Source organism: Spermophilus citellus (genome assembly GCF_964194105.1).
Source record: "Spermophilus citellus genome assembly, chromosome: 1".
Lineage (NCBI taxonomy): Eukaryota > Metazoa > Chordata > Mammalia > Rodentia > Sciuridae > Spermophilus > Spermophilus citellus.
In genome coordinates, this window is record NC_138182.1 from 201,967,930 (window position 1) to 201,986,648 (window position 18,719).

The 18,719-nt window shown below is 35.2% G+C and overlaps 1 protein-coding gene across 10 annotated transcripts in view; it reads right to left on the minus strand.

The window, feature by feature from the left end:
• Nucleotides 1-332: 332 nt before the first annotated feature.
• PAM (peptidylglycine alpha-amidating monooxygenase) overlaps nucleotides 333-18,719 on the minus strand; it is a 295,529-nt gene continuing 277,142 nt past the window's right edge. For 6 of the 10 annotated variants that reach the window (XM_081293032.1, XM_081293030.1, XM_081293027.1 and 3 more), the window contains 6 exons: nucleotides 18,072-18,187; nucleotides 12,969-13,068; nucleotides 10,410-10,463; nucleotides 4,964-5,167; nucleotides 1,847-1,900; nucleotides 333-1,169 (listed from right to left, as the gene is read on the minus strand). In XM_081293032.1, the coding sequence (XP_081149158.1) occupies nucleotides 988-1,169; nucleotides 1,847-1,900; nucleotides 4,964-5,167; nucleotides 10,410-10,463; nucleotides 12,969-13,068; nucleotides 18,072-18,187 (710 nt within the window). In that variant the 3' untranslated portion in view covers nucleotides 333-987. The remainder of the gene's footprint in view (nucleotides 1,170-1,846; nucleotides 1,901-4,963; nucleotides 5,168-10,409; nucleotides 10,464-12,968; nucleotides 13,069-18,071; nucleotides 18,188-18,719) is intronic. The other 4 variants (XM_081293033.1, XM_081293036.1, XM_081293034.1 and 1 more) reach the window with 2 other exon arrangements.

Consider the following 18,719-nt stretch of genomic DNA (forward strand, 5'->3'; position numbering starts at 1 on the left):
TTCATTTGTATATGTAATTTGAGACACAAGCTTTCTCTTAACTAAGATCACCTTTTATTAAATTTACTCTCTGATTGATCCACTACAAGCAAAAATCCTCTGTGAATTTTCAAAGAAAGCCTGGTTTCATACATGTATGTAAACTCTTAGCCTGGCTTTAATTTATATTGCTACATAACAAAATATTTTCTAAATTTTATACAGTACAACACATTTCTTTTGGTTGAAGACACTGAGCAAGTTTTACCATATCTGTGGTTTGTGTGATTATTACAAAAGTTATATACAAAACCTTGTAAATATGCAAAAATTGCAAAATACACTCTGACAGCTAATGCTCTGAAAACACTTTATTACACAAATTACATTCAGATTCTGAAAATAGTGTTCTAACAGTGTAACCATCTAAAAATAAGACATCCCAGAAATACACCAACCAAGGAGAAAATTAAAAAAAAGAATTTAAATAGAGACTTTTTTCTTTCTTTCATTGCAATATAATGTTAGTGATTTTAAAAAAATAGAAGAAGATTTAGCAGCTTTGTCGTCATGTAGCACAAAGTTTCTCTTTACTGCCACAGGCTGAGAATGCTGAACAGGAAAGGCACCAAAGAAAGACGCTGGCAATGGGAGTGCTATTGGGAGAATATTGTGTCCAAGCAGAGAATGGGGCTATTTACATCCACAAAAAAGTCTCAAAAATGTAAATGAGCAAACTTCCATCATTAGATTAGTACTATAATGGAAGAAGAGGACTGCTTTTCTATTCTATATTCATATAAAGACAATGGCACTCTTATGAACTTTTAGGAAACTCCTCAATTAAAAACAGAAGCCAACTTAACCAAATAAAATAAAATAAAATGTGTACCGTCCCACATAGACTAGTACATATACAATTAAATGCACAAAACTTTAAACGTGCTGAAGGGAAAGGAATCTGGCATTCTTAGTAAATCTCATTCAACCTAAACCAAAGCCAGGTTTTCAGGAAGAGGGAGGTGGTGGTGCAGGCAGAGGTGCTGAATACTCCTCTTCTGATTCGCTTCCATCATCCTCATCTTTCTCTTGGTCACTGCCCTCGGTGCTGAGGCGGTCAAACCCTTTTCGACTATAGCCTTTACGGCTGGCAAAGAAATTTCCAAGGTTTAAACCTCCACTTCCCTTTCCTAAAGAGAGCAAACAACAATGTAGAATTGAAGTAAAGTTTGCAACAGATGAGACAGCTTCTTTGTAAATTCTTAAACGGTAAATAAAGTTAGAGGTTGGGAAAAGGTAGATATTAAAAAAAAAAGTGACAAACAGCCAGATAGATATTACTCCACAGACTTATTAAAAGAAAAAAGAAAAAACAAAGCTCTACGGGCTTATGTGTTTCTGTAGAAATATTCCAGATTGACTTTTCGCCTCCTGTTTTCCCCATCTCTCTGGAATTGTCATCCCTTGGGCAGCTCTTCATTTCAATGACTTTATGAAAAGGTCATCTTCACTCTGACAAGCTCTGACACGACAGCAGGAATGACAGAAAATTTACCAAAGACAAACGAATCCCGATAAAAGGCAGAGGAAGAGAATAATAGGGAATGGCAAGGTGGAAAAAACAAAACAAAACAACAACAACAACAAAACAACCAAACAAACAAACAAACTGGGAAATTTGCTGCCAGAGCCACATATTTGGTTTAGTGTATGGTTTGCATTCTGCATTTACTTTGGGAGATGTTATGCTGTATACCAGGTGTTTAATTTTCAGAGATATAATATGAAATATCTCCTTGCTCTTTAAAGACATGATCTTGTTGACTTTGAACCAAATATGAAGGATTCTGAAAGGTCACAAGCATACCTCTAAATCTTCCCAGCACTCTTCCTGAACTTGCCTCAAGTTTGTGTTCAGAATCTGTTTAAAAAGAAAAAAAAAGATGGCACATTTCAAAATGAATCCAAGTCACCTTCTTCAACCAATGTTCAACACAAAATCAGGAAGTCTTAAATGTTTAGGATGGCTTGGCTCGTATATGCAATTCTAAGGGGAAAAAGGCAATATGTTATTGAAAAACATAGATATTGAGATGTATCTAAAGGTTTGATTCCTGCCTGTCCCTTAGAGACTGTGCAATTTTAATACATTAATTCCAGAGCCTTGGTTTTCTCTTCTGAGAAATGAAGTATCAAAGATAATTTATATATATAAGATGGGAATTTGCATGTGGCATGCTTAGAATATATATATATATATATATATATATATATATATATATATATATAATGCTAAATACACTTTAGTTACTTGTGTTAGGACAGGATAGAATTAAGTTACCAACAATTTGTAAAATTTGAAAGCTTTGGTTACAACAATTTAGGAATATATGTGTTAGACTTTACTCTTTCTATTAAGAATATACATGCACCTCTTGAGAAAGCTTTGGATTTTTGTACATCATTTCTCCTTTATGGAAAATGAAGACACTCGATATGAAACTGTAAGTATTTTCCAGGTACATAAGGGCACCTAAATGCTCTTAACAGGGCTTCCATCTCTATGAAGAATTCTCCTTTCTTATGAGGACGCAGCAACCCCAGTGGATTTTATTGTTTCCTTATCGTATCTCCCTGCACTTTCTCCCTTGCTTACACCTTTCTCTTGAGGGTCAGGGAAGCCAGGCCCAGGGTCCTCTTACAACGTTTCCCCAGGAGTGGAGGCCACGACATGGTTGTATTATCTGCTAACAGGAAGATGACAGAGGAACAGCGGAAGAGCCGATGAGGAAGGAAATTGACAGAAAGGGAAGAAGCATCGACTAAGACTGTCAGAAAGCCAAAATTTAGACTTTATCTTCCACAGGGATGCAGGACATCCCTCATCCAGTTTGCATCACCTGTGCTTGGCACAGTATCTGATATGGAACACGTGAGTGTGTGATGAATAAAGGAAGGACCTTTAGGAGGATTTCTAAATATTTTACCATGGGTGAAACCCATCAAGAACAAATGTTGGAAAAAAAGGTGAGAAGTTGATCTCCTTTTAGAATTAAATATATTAAATGGAAGATTACAAAATTGCAAATTTTCTTTGAGTAATGGATGAATAAAAGCAGTTTCCTGTCATGTGACCTGTGCCTCTTCCTTCCCAATACATTCTTGTAAAGTCATCATGAGAGAACAGTGCCATGTCACATGCCCTCAACAGCAAACAGGATAGATCAAACTTTCTTGACTCCTTAGTCACTTCCTCTTCCAATTTGGGTTGGGTACCACAATTCCTGCCATCTGCCTCCAGATTCTAGATGCTCCTAATATTCTCTGTATTTACCACCACACTTAGCACCCTCTATGATAGCTTTTACATGACATCTCTCTTTTTTTATGTCATTTATTCTGAGTGCCATTTATTCATTCAATCTTTCAACAACTTATTAACCCCATTGTGACAAGAACTGTTATTTGTGTTAGGGACATATGAGTAAACAAGATATACAAAACTCCTGTTCTCTTGAAACTTTTATTTAGCTCCATGAAGATGGTGACTTTCTTTCTCCTTGCCCTGCTTTTGACAGTTTCAGGTCTGTACATGACAACAGAAGTCCTTCTTGGTAAGAATTCAACTGTATTTTTGCTGAGATATCTGAATTCAGATTAAAAAAAAAGCCTAAGAAAAATTACCCTTTATAACCTATTAAACTGAACTTTGCTTCCTGTTTCTGAGTTCTTTCTGTGTTAGGGCTTTGCAATGGGCACTGAATCTCTGCCATGGCTGCCTTGACCTGGAAAAGGTCAAGATGCTGTTTTTTGATCTAATGCTGCCTCCCACACTGTCCCACTAACTGCTTCCTAGATGCATCTGTAGACTTTTGCTGTAGGACCTGGGACCCCAGTGGAAGGACTGCTATTGAGGAGTAGGAAACAGGGGTTGGGTCAAAGTTTATTTATTTGGCCATTTTTTTGGGGGGGGGGTTCCTAGCATCAAACTCAGGGGGTACTTAACCACTGAGCTACATCCCCAGCCCCATTTTTGTATTTTATTTAGAGACAGGGTCTCGCTGAGTTGCTTAGCACCTCACTATTGCTGAGGCTGGCTTTGAACTTGTGATCCTCCTGTCTCAGCCTCCCAAGCCACTGGAATTACAGGCATGGGCCACTGCACCCAGCCAAAGTTTATTTATTTGGATGTCCTGAAAGGAACTCAGCTGCTAGATTCTATACTGTGATAATGATTTTGTAAAATACTGATGGCCTAAATATGACTATTCAAAAACTTTCAAATAGTTTTTTTTTTTTTAAGAAATATGTGTTCTCTTGAGAAAGCTAAAGTTTGAGACAAGAATTTGCTATTATTCTATTACTTGTCACAATTACTGGTGGTGTTGAGTGTTTACTAGGTTCCAGGTACTTTGATAAATGCTTTAGATACATCATTCCAATTACTCTTTTACAACTTTGTGAGGTATTTTATCCAGATTTTATTCGTGAGGAAACTGTAGTTTTGAGAGATTAAGTAACTTGCCCAAAGTCATGTAACTGGAGCTAAGGCCAGTGTGATGGGAAAAACTACAACCTCAAAATAACTGACCCAAGTTCTTTGAAAATGGCCTGTTTCCAACCAAAGAAATCTTCTTCTTCCTGATCCGTCAGCTAAATTATACTGACTCTACTATCTACAGCTTTGTGTGGAGATACTAATTGGGCTTAAGCCAATTGCTAAAAGGCAATGTTAAAGGTTAATTATAATCCAACTGTCTAAATTCCAGAGGCTCCAGACATATTTTCTACTGTGATACTAATTATAGAGAATATCTGAAACAGAGACAATAACGTCAAAAATATAGAATGCATTAAAACAAAACAAAACAAAAAAACCAGACACAAACAAAAAAATCACAACCAAACTCCTGATGATAATTAGGCCAAACAATCTTTCAAAGGTAGGTTCCAAGTTCAAGTTAAAGGGGCCCGTTTTACTTGCCTCCAAAGGCCCTTGATTTTTTCCACCGAATAAATATGGCAATGGCCAGCAGGACAACCACAGGAATAACCAGAAGGGTTGTAATGAGAACAACGGGTACTCCCGAGCCTGGCTCTTTGATCAGTTTCTGTTTTTCTTGAATCTTCTGCAATTCTGAGGAGGTGGGTTTGTTGTCCATTTTGGTTTCAACAACTGCCTCGGCTTCTTCAGGGAAAGAAGAGTTCACAATATTCAACTGACTCAAAGATTCCAGAACCCTCTTACCCACCCCTACCCCGTCAAATCACAATTGTACAGAAAGAACTTCTGAGTCCAGTGCACCTGGGTTTCATATTTCAGTGTCTGAATCCAGCAATCTGGATACGTGATTAGTTATTTCAACAAAATGGTTTTTCACCTTGAAACTGGTTTTCTTTGGTTCTACTTTTAATTCCACAAACTACATATCCTTCTTTTGCATTTGTCTGAGTTAAAGTCACAGGAAGTATGTAGGGAAAAAAATTGGTGTGAATGCTGGAGTCAAACAAACCCGAGCTCAAATCCCAGTTCTCCTATATACTAGCTGTGTAACTTTGGGCAAGTTACTTAAATTATCTGGGCCTTAATAACCTCATTTGTAAAACTGACAATACTATCTCCTTCACAAAACCATTACATATAAATTCCTGTCATCAAGAAGGTACTTAATAAGTATTTGTTTTCTTGTAAGATATATAATTAGTTAATGAATTTTCTTTCATGTCTAAGGCAGTATTGGTACTTTACAAGAATAGCCCACATTAATTGCAGGATTACAGATTTCCTTAAATAGTCTTCAGCAAAATGAAAGTGCACACAAATCCATGTATATTATTTTATTGGTGATGGAAATAATTTACCCAACTAGTCTGTGACATTGGCAGGTACTAGATAGGTATAGGCCTAAAATACTATTTGAGAAACAAATGTAGTAAAACCATAGAAGTTATTTCATGGAACTCGACTAATGAATTGAAAGTGAGGTTGGGCCTTGAGACATTTTTGCCCCCAAGAAGCACATATGTGTTTGTGTAGAAAATATAGGGTGCAAAGGATGACAAGAATATTCTCAGGCTAAAAGTAACAAGCACATCTGCAAAAGACTCACAAGATTTCGTGGCATTATCTTCTGCTCTACAATACAGACAGCATGCTATGTATGGCCTAGTGAAGATTTTCATAAAGTGACAAGGATAGGTGGCTTAACACAATCAGGACAGTCTTTGGTTAATGTTTAGTATGTACAAACTTAGTTTAACATTTTGCTGGGCACCAAGGAAATACTTCCTAAATTACCTAACGCACTATGAATACAACTTATGGTACAAATGATTGCAGGTTGAAACTCTCCACTTTAATGTTCTGAGACAGCTTCCTCCACAGTCTCATTACAAGGACTGAGCACTTGGGCTATGTCAGGCATTTTTCTCTTTTAACTTTCACATCAAACCTGTGAGTAGGCACTACTATTATTATCATTTAGCAGATGGCCTCAAAGTCTTATTTCCTTTCCTGTTCTATGGACAAGGGGAAGCCAGACTTCCCTGCACCACCCCCTTCTTTTTATCCACTAGCCTGGCTCTTGAAACTTGAAGGGGAGGGAAGGATTGATTCGCAGACCCAGATGGTTCAAATTTAACTAAAGTCTCAGTTTCCAAAAGGAGTAAAAGTGTGATTCCTGTCTCTTTACTGTAGAGAATATGTAAAAAATTGCTCTATACTTATACTATATTTAAGCAGGAAAAAAAAACTAATAAAATAAATCTTGGGATTAAAAAATATAATCTAGAGATGTAGCTTGGCATTCAAGTACTTGTTGCTTTTGGAAGAAAGGTCTGTTTCTATTTGAAGGCAGGTATTACAGAGCTCCATTAAATGGACAGAACCGTGGGTGATGTAGGTGACAGACTAAAAGAATCAGCTTAGCATTCATAAAGAGATGATGCAATGAATTTGCTAAGATATATGCACATTACTATAGAAATTTTTTATTTTCCACACCAATTCTGGCAATTTGAGTGTCATTTACTAGAAATACTTGAACATTCTAACTTTTGGAACCAACTGAGTTATATTTAAGATTTAAAAGATGCTCTGTATTTTTTTTTTAAAAGGAGGCTAAAATTCTTAAATTTTCCGGTTTTAAAAAGAAGCAATATTGCTGTTCTTCTCAGGACCTTTGTAGGTAGAGTAATAAGCAAAAATTATGGTTATCATTTACAAGTCTTATAAATTCCAGTCTGAGCACAAAAATCTAAATTGTGTCACATCTACTCTTTAACCTAAATTCTTTTTTTATACCTTCTTTTAAAAATTTATTTTTATATGGTTCTGATGATCGAACCCAGGGCCTTGCATGTGGTAGGCAAGTGCTCTACCGCTGAGCCACAACCCCAGCCCTATCCTAAATTATTTTATTAAAAATCTCAGTTAAGGGATGGGGCTGTGGCTCCATGGTAGCACACTTGCCTGGCATGTGTGAGGCACTGGGTTCGATTCTCTGTACCACATATAAATAAATAAAATAAAGGTCTATCAACAACTTAAAAAATTATTAAAATAAAATCTCAGTTAAGTTGGAACACTCCTGATGAATAAGGAATGAAGATGCTCTAATATTAGGCAGGGCTTTGGGCTTCTGGAAAATTAAGGGGTATCGAGCATAACATTCTTCTGTCATCTAAGATGCCAGATGCCTTCTATCTAGAAGAAAAATGTCTTAAAATCTTACAATATCACAAGTTCTTATAGCATCTTTTTAGATATTTGTAAATAAACATAATTTTGAAAAGCTGACGTATAAGAGGTTTTGCTTCTTTAAAGCAATGCATTTAGAAAGGGAGACTAGCTTCATTACTGTGTGAGTGTACACGTAGAAGTGTATGAATCTCTATTATCTGACAGAGGAATTAGAAAAAACTGGGATAGGAAGGAGGGACATTCTTAATACAGCAACACAGAAACTGCCACCCATTCATTGCAGACAAAACTAAAGGCTGATGGTTTTAGATGGCATATTAATAAGTAGCAGTTTAGAAGACATAAAAGTGCATACAGAACAATGAGATTCAGCTCTTTTAAATGCAATGTGCTTCCTCTACAAAAGGTCTAAGAGGATCAATGCATTAGGAAGTTTTGTTTTGTTTTGAATTTTCTTGAGTTGGAGTCATCATCATCATCTTTTATTGAGGTGTGGGGCATGAGGGCTATTCTTTAGGTGGGATGTCTGTTTTAATAACTTTATTTGAAAATTAAAATCCCTTTCCTAACTTTTAAAAAATCATTCCAAATTATTTTATTCCTACAATTCCCTTAGAACATAGGTTCTGAAACCCTGTAATTTCTGATTATGTGACCATTTACAATGGGAATGAGTATTCTCAAAGGCAACTTGAATTAGGAGATTTGAAATGAACATGCATCACTGGGCTATTAAATCTGGGATGGTGTTTTTCCCTTTCGGCTTGAATTAAGCTTCATGATTTTGATAAAAGATATGATCTAGGGATCCAGTATGATTTATATTCAATTTTTAATAAGAATATAATCTTAAAATGTTTAATGAGAGTCACATAAACTGGTTGGTTCAAAGAAGAATAGAATAACTTCATCTGAATTGGGGTATTCCTATTAAAACTCGACTATTGTGGCAATATTTAAAAAATGATTTTTGAACTGCTGGTTTTTATCAAGATGGGGATGTTTTCTGACTAAATAGGCTCAGTAGTATGCACTGAGAAAATAGGAAATGGTCTACAGAAGATATTATTTATCCTTCATTGACCAACCCAAAGGGGTCAATGTGGTTGGTTGGGCTGGTCTCAACAGGCTAATTAGTACAATCAAGACTATTTTGGCGGGATCTATTTAAACAAAATTAGTTTGAGACCATTTTGAAGTTCTGGAAATTTCAGAGTAAACTACAACCATTCTCAGCCCGCATTTCCTGGAAAAACTCACAGTAAATAAATTGGTGGGATCCATTTCTCTTCAGCAAGAGAATAGTAGTAAATAATAACAAAGGGTTTGACTCAAACAAAGGTTCACTTCAAACCTGGCTCTAACACTTAGTATCTCAGTAACAATTCTGTTCTTCAATGTCCTTAAATGCAAAACTGGGATAATAGCAATCATCACATGTTGTAAGAATTAAATGTGATAATTTCTGTATAGTCCGTTGATTATTCCACAAGTGATAGCTATTTTTACCAATCTTTCCTAGCATCTTATTCCAGGACAAATATGCTTATTAATATATAACAATGATAGAAAGGACCAGGAACCATTTTGGTATAGGAATATGATATGAATGTCACTCGGTAGTAAGTATCACCTGGGTAGAATCTCTACAAATGCCAAGTAATTGCTATTTATTTACCTTATAATATTATCTTACCCCTTTTAACTTTGAGCCGGCTATATTTTCTTATCTGCCTAAATAAATACCTAAACTCCCTCTTGGTTCTTGCTTCTTTTCATCTCTTTCAACCTGCTTTCATGAGAAAGGAAAACAAGTAAGCCTCTGGTTAAGTCTGAATATCTAGGCAAATTATTTGTAAAGCAACTAAGAAAGAAATTACTTAGTTACTTAAATATTAGGATCACCCCACAAGAAACACAGTGAGTACTTAACTATATAAATGACATGTCAAAATCCCGAAGATGGTAGAAAGTATAGAAATACAAACTTGTTTCTAGGACAGGGAGAATATAATTCAACAAGGATTTTCAATGAACCCAGTGGTTGTTTACCATTAGCTAAATTCCATTTCTGCATTCCTGATATTATATCCCAGTGATGTGGTTTTCATGTATGGGTAAATGTGTCTGTGTGCAATCTCCCTCTCATGCTCCTTACATGCTGTAAGTCTCCTGAGGTCAGGTAGTTTCATTTCCCTTGGATTTGCTATTGTGCTTTTCACATAGAAGCCCTTGGTAAATCTTTGAGGCTTAGTAATACTAGGATAGCAGCTTCGGGAACAGATATATCTTTTCACATCCTTACAGCAATAACTCACCAAAGATTTCTTCCACTGATTTACATTAGAGCCCATTAAGAAAAATTCTTTTCCAGAACACTGAACAGCATTATTCTGCTTGCTTGAGGTCAACATGTTTCCTAACATGACTAGCTGATGTTTTTCCTTTCTAAATGTCTCTGGATCGCTAATTATAGATTTCTTACATCCTTAATCACATTCCATCACTTGAAATCAGTGATTTGAGATCCTTATGACTACTCCATTTATCAGAAAAAGCAGCGGCAATATGCAGGTTTAAAGGCTCAGCACATGGCAGAAGTCATGGATCATTTACCAGATTGTATTATATTTTTTAGATTGATAATTCTAAAGGTTGCATTAAAGAGCCATAAAATAATTCAACACAAGTATCCTTTGGTATTAGTTATAAAGGAAATATAACCGACCTTTGATTTCCTGGACCTCGATGCCAGCCTTTTTAACGGATCGATGTTCCATTTCTGTAACAGCAATGCAAGAAGAGAAAAATCAGAATCTCTAAAAAGAAAATTTAAAAACTTAAATTTGATATTCATTTTATTCAGTAGAAAACATTTAGAAATTACTCATCATATATATTACTATATTAGAAAAGAGTCCAACACAAACCATAAATTGGTTGTTGGGTCCACAAATCTTGTGTAAAATCTCCTAGGGAAAGCTGAATAGTGTCTTTAAGAACTTTATGAATGAGGTTTTCCTTTTGGAGTCCATAATATATTGCATTGTTTTTGAAATATCGAGTAGTTACATTTGATGTAGCCGAAATCTTAGCTGACTACTAATTCTGCCATGTTGGATTATCAGTCTTCTACCTGACAAAAATGAATTTGACTAGTTAAATACTAAAATGCAAATTAAACTTGTTTAGTCTCCAGTGAAATCTTACTGTTCAAAGGGTACTATTTTCCAGATTTATTATGCTCTGGGTTATGCTGAGGGCTTCTTATTTTGAAGTTGTATGCTATGTTATAGGGCTTACCAATTAGAGGTTGCTCAAAACCACCTGGGAAGGCTTTCCAAACTATATTCTATTATTCCTCTTCTTTCTCTAAATCTTGAGGGGAATAGCCATGTGTATTCTTACCGTTTAGTTATGAGGTGTCTCCCAAAAGCTCATGTGTAAGACAATGCAAGGTAGTTTAGATGTAAAATGATTGGGTTATAAAACCTTTAACCTACCTAAGTAGGTCACTAGGGGCATGCCTTTGGGTTTATATTTTGTCTGTGGTGAGGAGAGCTAGCTCTCCCTGCTTCAATTTTCAGGTATGACGTTCTCTCCTGCTTTCCTTTGCCACACTATTCCACTATAATTATCTGCCTCACCTTAGGCCCCAAGGAATAGAGTCAGACATCTATGGACTGAGGCCTCTGAAACTGTGAGCCCCCAAATAAATGTTTCTGCCTTTGAAATTTTTCTTGTCAGGTCTTTTGAAAAAGCTGACTAAAACATGTATTTTGAAAATCCTCCCCAGATGACTCAGATATGCATCTCTGTTGAGTATCAACCACTGGGGTGTTTGTTATAAATAGTCTTAGACTAGAATCTTGCTGAGTTCAAGAATCATATTCTTATTAGAAAAAAAAGTGAAGGTATTGTCTAAATTTCTGTAGTCTTTCCCATCTTTAAAAGTATTTAAAGGATTTTTTTTTGTTCTACAAATTCTGAATTTAGTCATACAATTGGGGATTAGCCATCTATCTTTGCTCTTTTGTCTGCCCCACTTTTAGGATACTCTTTGAAGATACAGGTAGTGAAAGCCATATTTTCAGGGGGACTGTGAAGCTACTTCTGTGGTGGAGTATTCCACAGGCATCTACATGTACTCTACTATAACTGGGTCTTGTTACCAGTTAAATTTACTCAAAGTATAATGCTGAATACAGCAATTAGCAAATTGGGCTCTAAGATCTATATTGCATCTGATTAAAGGCTTTGGATTCCTGGGTTTACTTTTTCTTTCTTATATATTTTTTTTCTTTTTCTTATTATAATTAATATTTCTTTTCTTCATCAAATTTATATGTCCTTATTAGTTCTCTACTGAATAATACCTGTTGTATCTCCTCATACCTCAAATTTATCATCCTCAGTTCTTTTCCTTATCTTTACTTTATCCTGCTGTTTGTACACTACCATGTTTAAAAACTCTTTGAACATTTATATTTGTGGTTTCAGTGCACTTATATTTAAAAAATTTATTGTCTCTAGCCTCAAATCAGGAGCTAGTTTGATATGTTTTTTAAAAATCAGAAATAATATCAAAACTGCAATTATAAAATTACAAAACTAACCAGCTAGATCCTGACAAAGCAAATTTGTCCCCAGACAAAATTTTGAGTTACATGAAAAAATAGCAATTCAGTATGTGGAGAAAGCTGAACCCTAAATGGAAATGTAAAATACTTCCTGTTGGGAATAATATGTGTCTGACACAGATGCTGGCTTCCCTAGATGCTCAACAGCTCCTGAGAGCTAAAGAGCCATGTGTGGAGTGATGCCTCATGGAAACAAGTCATTCTGCTTTGCCAAAGCCATCTCTTCCTTCTGGAACTAAGCTGGAATTAACATTGGCTTTTAATGTAACAGACATTACTTCAGGCGTCAAGAATTTCCTGTGGAATATCTGTGGAAACAAGGGGATAACTGCCAGGGAAAAAAAAAAAAAACATGTTTCTCTCTACTTTCTAAAAATTAATTTAGTCCTTGAAATGCATACCAAATAGATTTTTAAACAAATGCCTTATAGCTTGATTTCCTACTACCATCGCTAAAAAGAGAAAGTAATGTAAATGCTTCTGTTTCACTTTTTTTCTTTTTTCCCCAGTACTGGGAACTAAACCCAGGGCTTCACACATGCAAGGCAAATGCTCTACCACTGAGCTAAATCCCCACACTTATTTTGCATATTTTTAAGCAATAAAATGGTGGGAAAATGTGGACAACAATACTGTAAAAGACTTACTTTCATTCAAGGTGAACTTCCACACAGTGTTTATGTGAGCGTCTCCAATGTACACAGTCCCATCTTCAGATGCAACAATATCATGAGGCATGTCAAAGTGCTGCCAAAATATAAAGGCACATATTAGGGTGGTGAGCCTTTGCTTGAATTTACGTTTGAGTATAACTCTAACCAAGGCAACAATAATTCCCAGCAAAGCAACTCTAGACCAAGTAATTTACTCATTCAATCATTGGGTCTTGACTTTGACAGGCATAATTCTAAGCACTGGGAAATGCTAACAGACCCTCACTGCTGACTTTTAATTCTTTTAAAAAGTGAAAATTTACAAGCAGTTTGTTTTTTAACTGCTGTTTAGTGTTTCATTACATACCTAATTCTTTATATTTATTGTTGCCTTTGTGTTTCTTCTACCTTTTAATCATCAAATTTGCCTTTCTCCATCTATATAAGTGAAAAGGACCAGGTAACAATTTTGTTATTCTTATCAAGCTATCATGAGATAACTTAACAATCATTTTTACATTATTGATAAGGGAGTTATTTTAAAGATCCAGGGCATTTAGATTATTTCTGATATGCATACTAGGATATATGCAGTGATGTGGGGTTTTATATTCTTGAAGTCTAGTGTGTGCAATATTTTTAGTTAGCAGAGGAAACAAACTGAGTGCTACTTCCAAGAACTTCATGTATTTTTATACTTAATTCAGATATTTTATTTTTTAATGTTTTTCTTCATTTTAAGTCATCCTCTCATTCATGAGGACCCAGGAGATAGAGAACACTTTATGTGACTCAGGGTTACTAAGCTGTTTCCTTATAATGTGCTACTGCAGCTTCCAAAAGTGCTTGAGGTCCACCAGTTGTCAGGACATGGATTTTTTCCTTTACCTTTGCAGCCAACAGGCCTGCCTGCATTCATGGTTATCAAAATTATATCTAGTAAGTATGAACAAAACACTCCCCACATCATGGGCTCATCAGCCAGCAAATACCCACCTTAGCGTACTGGGTACAAAGGACACTAAGGAATCCAGCTGCTGTTCTTCACTCATTTCAGGACTGGCAGAGAAATATGTGCTTTGTAGACACTATTATGTTTTAGAAACGGGAAAAGTTTTGTTTTAAGAAAAATTGAAGAGCTATGTCAATGAGGCCCATTCCTTCATATTATCACACAAATTGGGACAAACATTTAGAGAAGGATAAAGAACCAGAAATCGAAATGTTGTCATATTGAAAGCTCACAGGTGTGTCATAAACCTTCATCTTCATTTTGAGTTTAGCTAATGGCAATGAACTTCCAAATTATAGCAGTTCCTATTCTAGAATTTTATTCTATATTATAAAAAGTTACATTATAATAACTTTTAGAAACTGCTATGCAAAACATAGTTGTAACATACCTCAGATTTCCTAATAGAAAAAAAAAATACAATGGTGAGGAAGTAAAGGTGAGGGGAGAATATGTGAGTATCTATTGGCTAATGACTTTGTTTTAAATAAATCATGGTATATCATAAATTCAAATCTATAATAATAACAAACTTCTTTCAGTGGCTCTCAAACTGATCTGGAAAGCCAAGGTTTTTACTGGAAGTAGTTTGGAACCATTGTAGGGATTCAGGGTCAGGCTTAGTGGGTGGGACCTCAGGACCTCTATTCCTATTGCAATCAGAGAAACTCAGCTATATTTTTTTCTTTATGTTTTTTATTAGAGTATTATAGTTATTCATACTAGTTGGGTTTATCCTGAAAAAAATCATACATGCATAAAATTTGGTTAACTTTTTAATGAAGTATTCTTCTTCTCTGTGCTACCTGAAACAGGGAATTGTATTGTTGAGCTTTAGGAATAAATATAAGATTTCAAAGTTGGACAAATGTAAAGTCTTCTAATGCAGGCTTTGAAAACTCCTCTCATGAGTTACCTCTAGCAAAATAAAACTGACAAGAGAAAATAATGGTGGCATCTTCCTGGGGCATCAAGTGAAGAAGCCCCAGGCGGCCTGCTCACAAAATCACATTTTAAAAATTCATAAGGAATTTGTGTTGTGCTCCATATCACAACTATGCACACTTTTATGCAAGAATAATCTTTAAACCTACTTTACTTTTAAGTAAAGTATTTTTCCTAAGAACTTTTACCACACTTATGTTGTGATTTACTATAGCCCTTGGCAAATATGTATCTCAGGAATTAAAAGGTTAAGTGCATTTTTAGAGTTAGAAAAACCTAGGTTTGAGATCCAAGTATGCCACTTATAATCTATGTTTGGACAAGTAATTTAATTTATGTGTGAGTCTTTCAACTTAAATATTGTCAAATACTATATAATTCTAATCTCCAATGTGAAGGTTGGAGAAATAACATGAATCTGGGCTTACTGCGCCATTCTTTTTATTTTTCTCTTTTGGGATAGAGGTGTGGGGATCATGCCCTTTCTTTTCCACATTAGATTCCTTGCAGAAAAAGGAAGACAAAATTCCATTCTGAAGGGTGTGTGAGAAAGCAGACAATGAGGGACATCATTGTCATTAAATTATGAAGAGAAGAAACTAGTGGATGACTATGTGTGTTTTGTACTCATAGTTTTTTGACAGCATTTCACAGATCATCTTCATAGTCCTATTATCTTAATTTCCCTGAATAAACATAAAGATGGAGCTCACAGATTCAGAGGTATACAGTTCTACAGAATCTAATCGTGAAAGGGGAGACCTGAAATATGTGAGGAGATATGGATATGCACAGAGACACAGACACATTATATAAAATTTGACCTTTGACTTGAAAAACAAATCTCTTCTTAGAAGTCCATACACCTATTATTATTTCCTTCACCCAATTTTTTATGATGATAATCTAATTAAATAAAAATTCTGAGAGATTTGTTCATGAATTTCAGTTTACTGAGTGAACATAAAGGAAAAGCAAATCTCATCTTTTCAGGTTTGCTGTACTGACTCCCATATTATACTCATTCATTGTTGAATGTCTGATGAGTGCTGATGTTTAGGCACAATGTTTTCTGAAATTTTAATTCAAGGTTGTTCAGATTCTTACACCAGTAAGGTTCATTTAGAGTTTGGCCTCTTGCTTAGCATATAGTTTTGATTTCTAAAGGCATATTTTAATTAAAAGTTAATATTCTAGTTGACCCAGTACAACATCATTAAAATAAAAACATAAACACTCTATTAACACCAAGTGAAGACCTGAAAGAAAATAGAGGTGTGGGGATCATGCCCTTTCTTTTCCACATTAGATTCCTTGCAGAAGAAAGAAGACAAAAATTCCATTCTGAAGGGTGTATGAGAAAGCAGACGATGAGGGACATCATCGTCATTCCTTTGATTATGAAGAGAAGAGACTGAGTAGAGAGGAAGAGCAGGAGAAGAAGATTACCTCTAGATAGGGAAGAGAGGTGGGAGGGAAAGGGAGGGAGAAGGGAGACCCTCATCGTTAAACAGAATACACGTATGATGATGTGAGAGGAAAAAAAAAGTGTGCCACATTAGTTTGGGTAGAGAGAAGTGATGGGAGGGGAGGGGAAGGGAGGGAGGATAGGAAGGACAGCAGAATAAAACAGACTTTATTATTGCTGTGTATATATATGTGACTGAATGACCAATGTGATTCTGCAACCTGTACACTCAGAAAAATGAGAAATTATACCCCATCCGATTCAAATGTATGATATGTCAAAATCATTGTACTGTCATGTGTAATTAATTAAAACAAATTAAAAAAAAGAAAAAAAGAAACTGAGGGGTGACTATGTGTATTTTGTATTCTTCACCAATAGATATGAGAAAGTTACCTCATAAGGACACAAATCAGCAAAGATCTGAAACACTATGAAAGCAAAATATGTATCATCAATGTAATGAATTTTCTTCTGACAACTGCTATGATTTGATATTTAATTGCTTAATGCTTTTCAGAAGAAATATTTCTGTGAAAATTTTATTTGTGAAATACAAACAGAAACCCTAAGAAAAAAGCTTGTGCTGGAATCTTTAGTTCAGACTCACTTTGGTTTGATTTGTATACTTTAACTTTTGCTAAAAGCTCCATTGTAGAAGAGGCTGTGTCCACTGTCATTTGGCATTCTTTGTCATCATCAGTATTTGGCACAATATCTGACACAAAGCAGGTGCTTAGTTCATACCTTCTCCAATGAAATGTGATAAACCCCAGACCTCCAGTAGCCTAACATTAATTTCTAAAATATTGAGGCCTTTTAAAGTTTTTTTTTAAAAAAATTGACCAAACTTGGTATCTTATACTCTGTCTGATGGCTTAAGATAGTTGCACTTTGATCCAAGTAACGTCAATGACTACATATTTTGAAAAATAATGCTTATTTGAGTATTTTAGCTGGCTGAACTTTCTAAAAGTGGTGTACCACAAACACATTCCTGCAGTGTATGTGAACATTTAATCACTCTGGCAATCACACTGTAGAAAACATGCACTGGGAAGACAGACAGTCTATGTAAACACTGAGCCATAGTCACTGTGTGTGTGTAAAAAGCACTATTTCTAGAAAAAACAGTGGCAAACTTTTTGTGAAGCCAAAACCACACTTTAGGCTCTGACCTAAACTAAGTCTTTAGAACTTAAATAAATTCCAGGAAGTGCTATTTTCAAGCTTTTCTGCTTAGCAAAGTCACAATGATAAAGAGAGAGAGAGAGAGAGAGAGAGAGAGAGAGAGAGAGAGAAACACGATTTCTGCTAGGTCTAAGAGAACTACACATGTACATTTAACATGCGGTGTCTTCACTACTTGGATTAAACCAGGAAAAGAAAAACTTTTTGGTATTCTAACTATAATATATTTAAATTTGCTATAATATCTAAAGTCTAATAACAACCTGGGAACTGAATGCAGAGTTCAATTTCATCTGCAGAAATAGATCTAAGAACAAATAAGGACATTTATTCTAAATAAAACATCATAATAGCATACTCCTATCAACATAGCTAAGAAAGTTTTATCAAATCATCTGAAAGTTTTTAAAGATTTATTCAAGATTCATATTTCAGTTTTATTCTCATGAAAATTAAAAACACAGGCAATGTGTGTGAATACCTTGCGAAGTGGCTTGAAGACATCTATAATTTCCCCAGTAGAAAAGTTCATCACAAATCCTTGAAGAGGTTCTTGGTCCTCAAAGAAAGGCTTCCCATTCACTGCAAAGAGCAAACCTGTGACACACATTTAGTTAGTCTTTCCCTAAAATACAGATTGACTGCTTTCAAATATATGCATGTACATTATACAAATAAATAATCCATTTAGGGTTAACCTGGTAAAAAGTTGAAAATGAAATACTAAAAAATGTTGCCTCCTACTTAACCATATCAGGGTCAAACTAGTTAAAGAACTAAGCTTATAAGGGAAAAAGCAGAAATTGGAGGTTTTGCTGTACTTAGAAAGAAAGACAACAGAAATCGTGAATACATAGTGATCGACACATACATATACTGACATGTACATATAGATATCATAGGCATCCTAAAGAGGAATTGGGAAAAGTTAGATTATTTAAGTCAATCATTTGGGATGTCAAATAATTTGAAAAATATGTAAAATATGTATTACCTGCCTTAGCTATAAGAAGAGTCAGAAAGAAATATGCAAAGAAAGTAAATGAAGTTACAGTATAAATAGGACAATTTTTAGTTTACCTTAGTTTAGTATTAGGGATAAAACCTAGCTGTGCTTTACCACTGTATA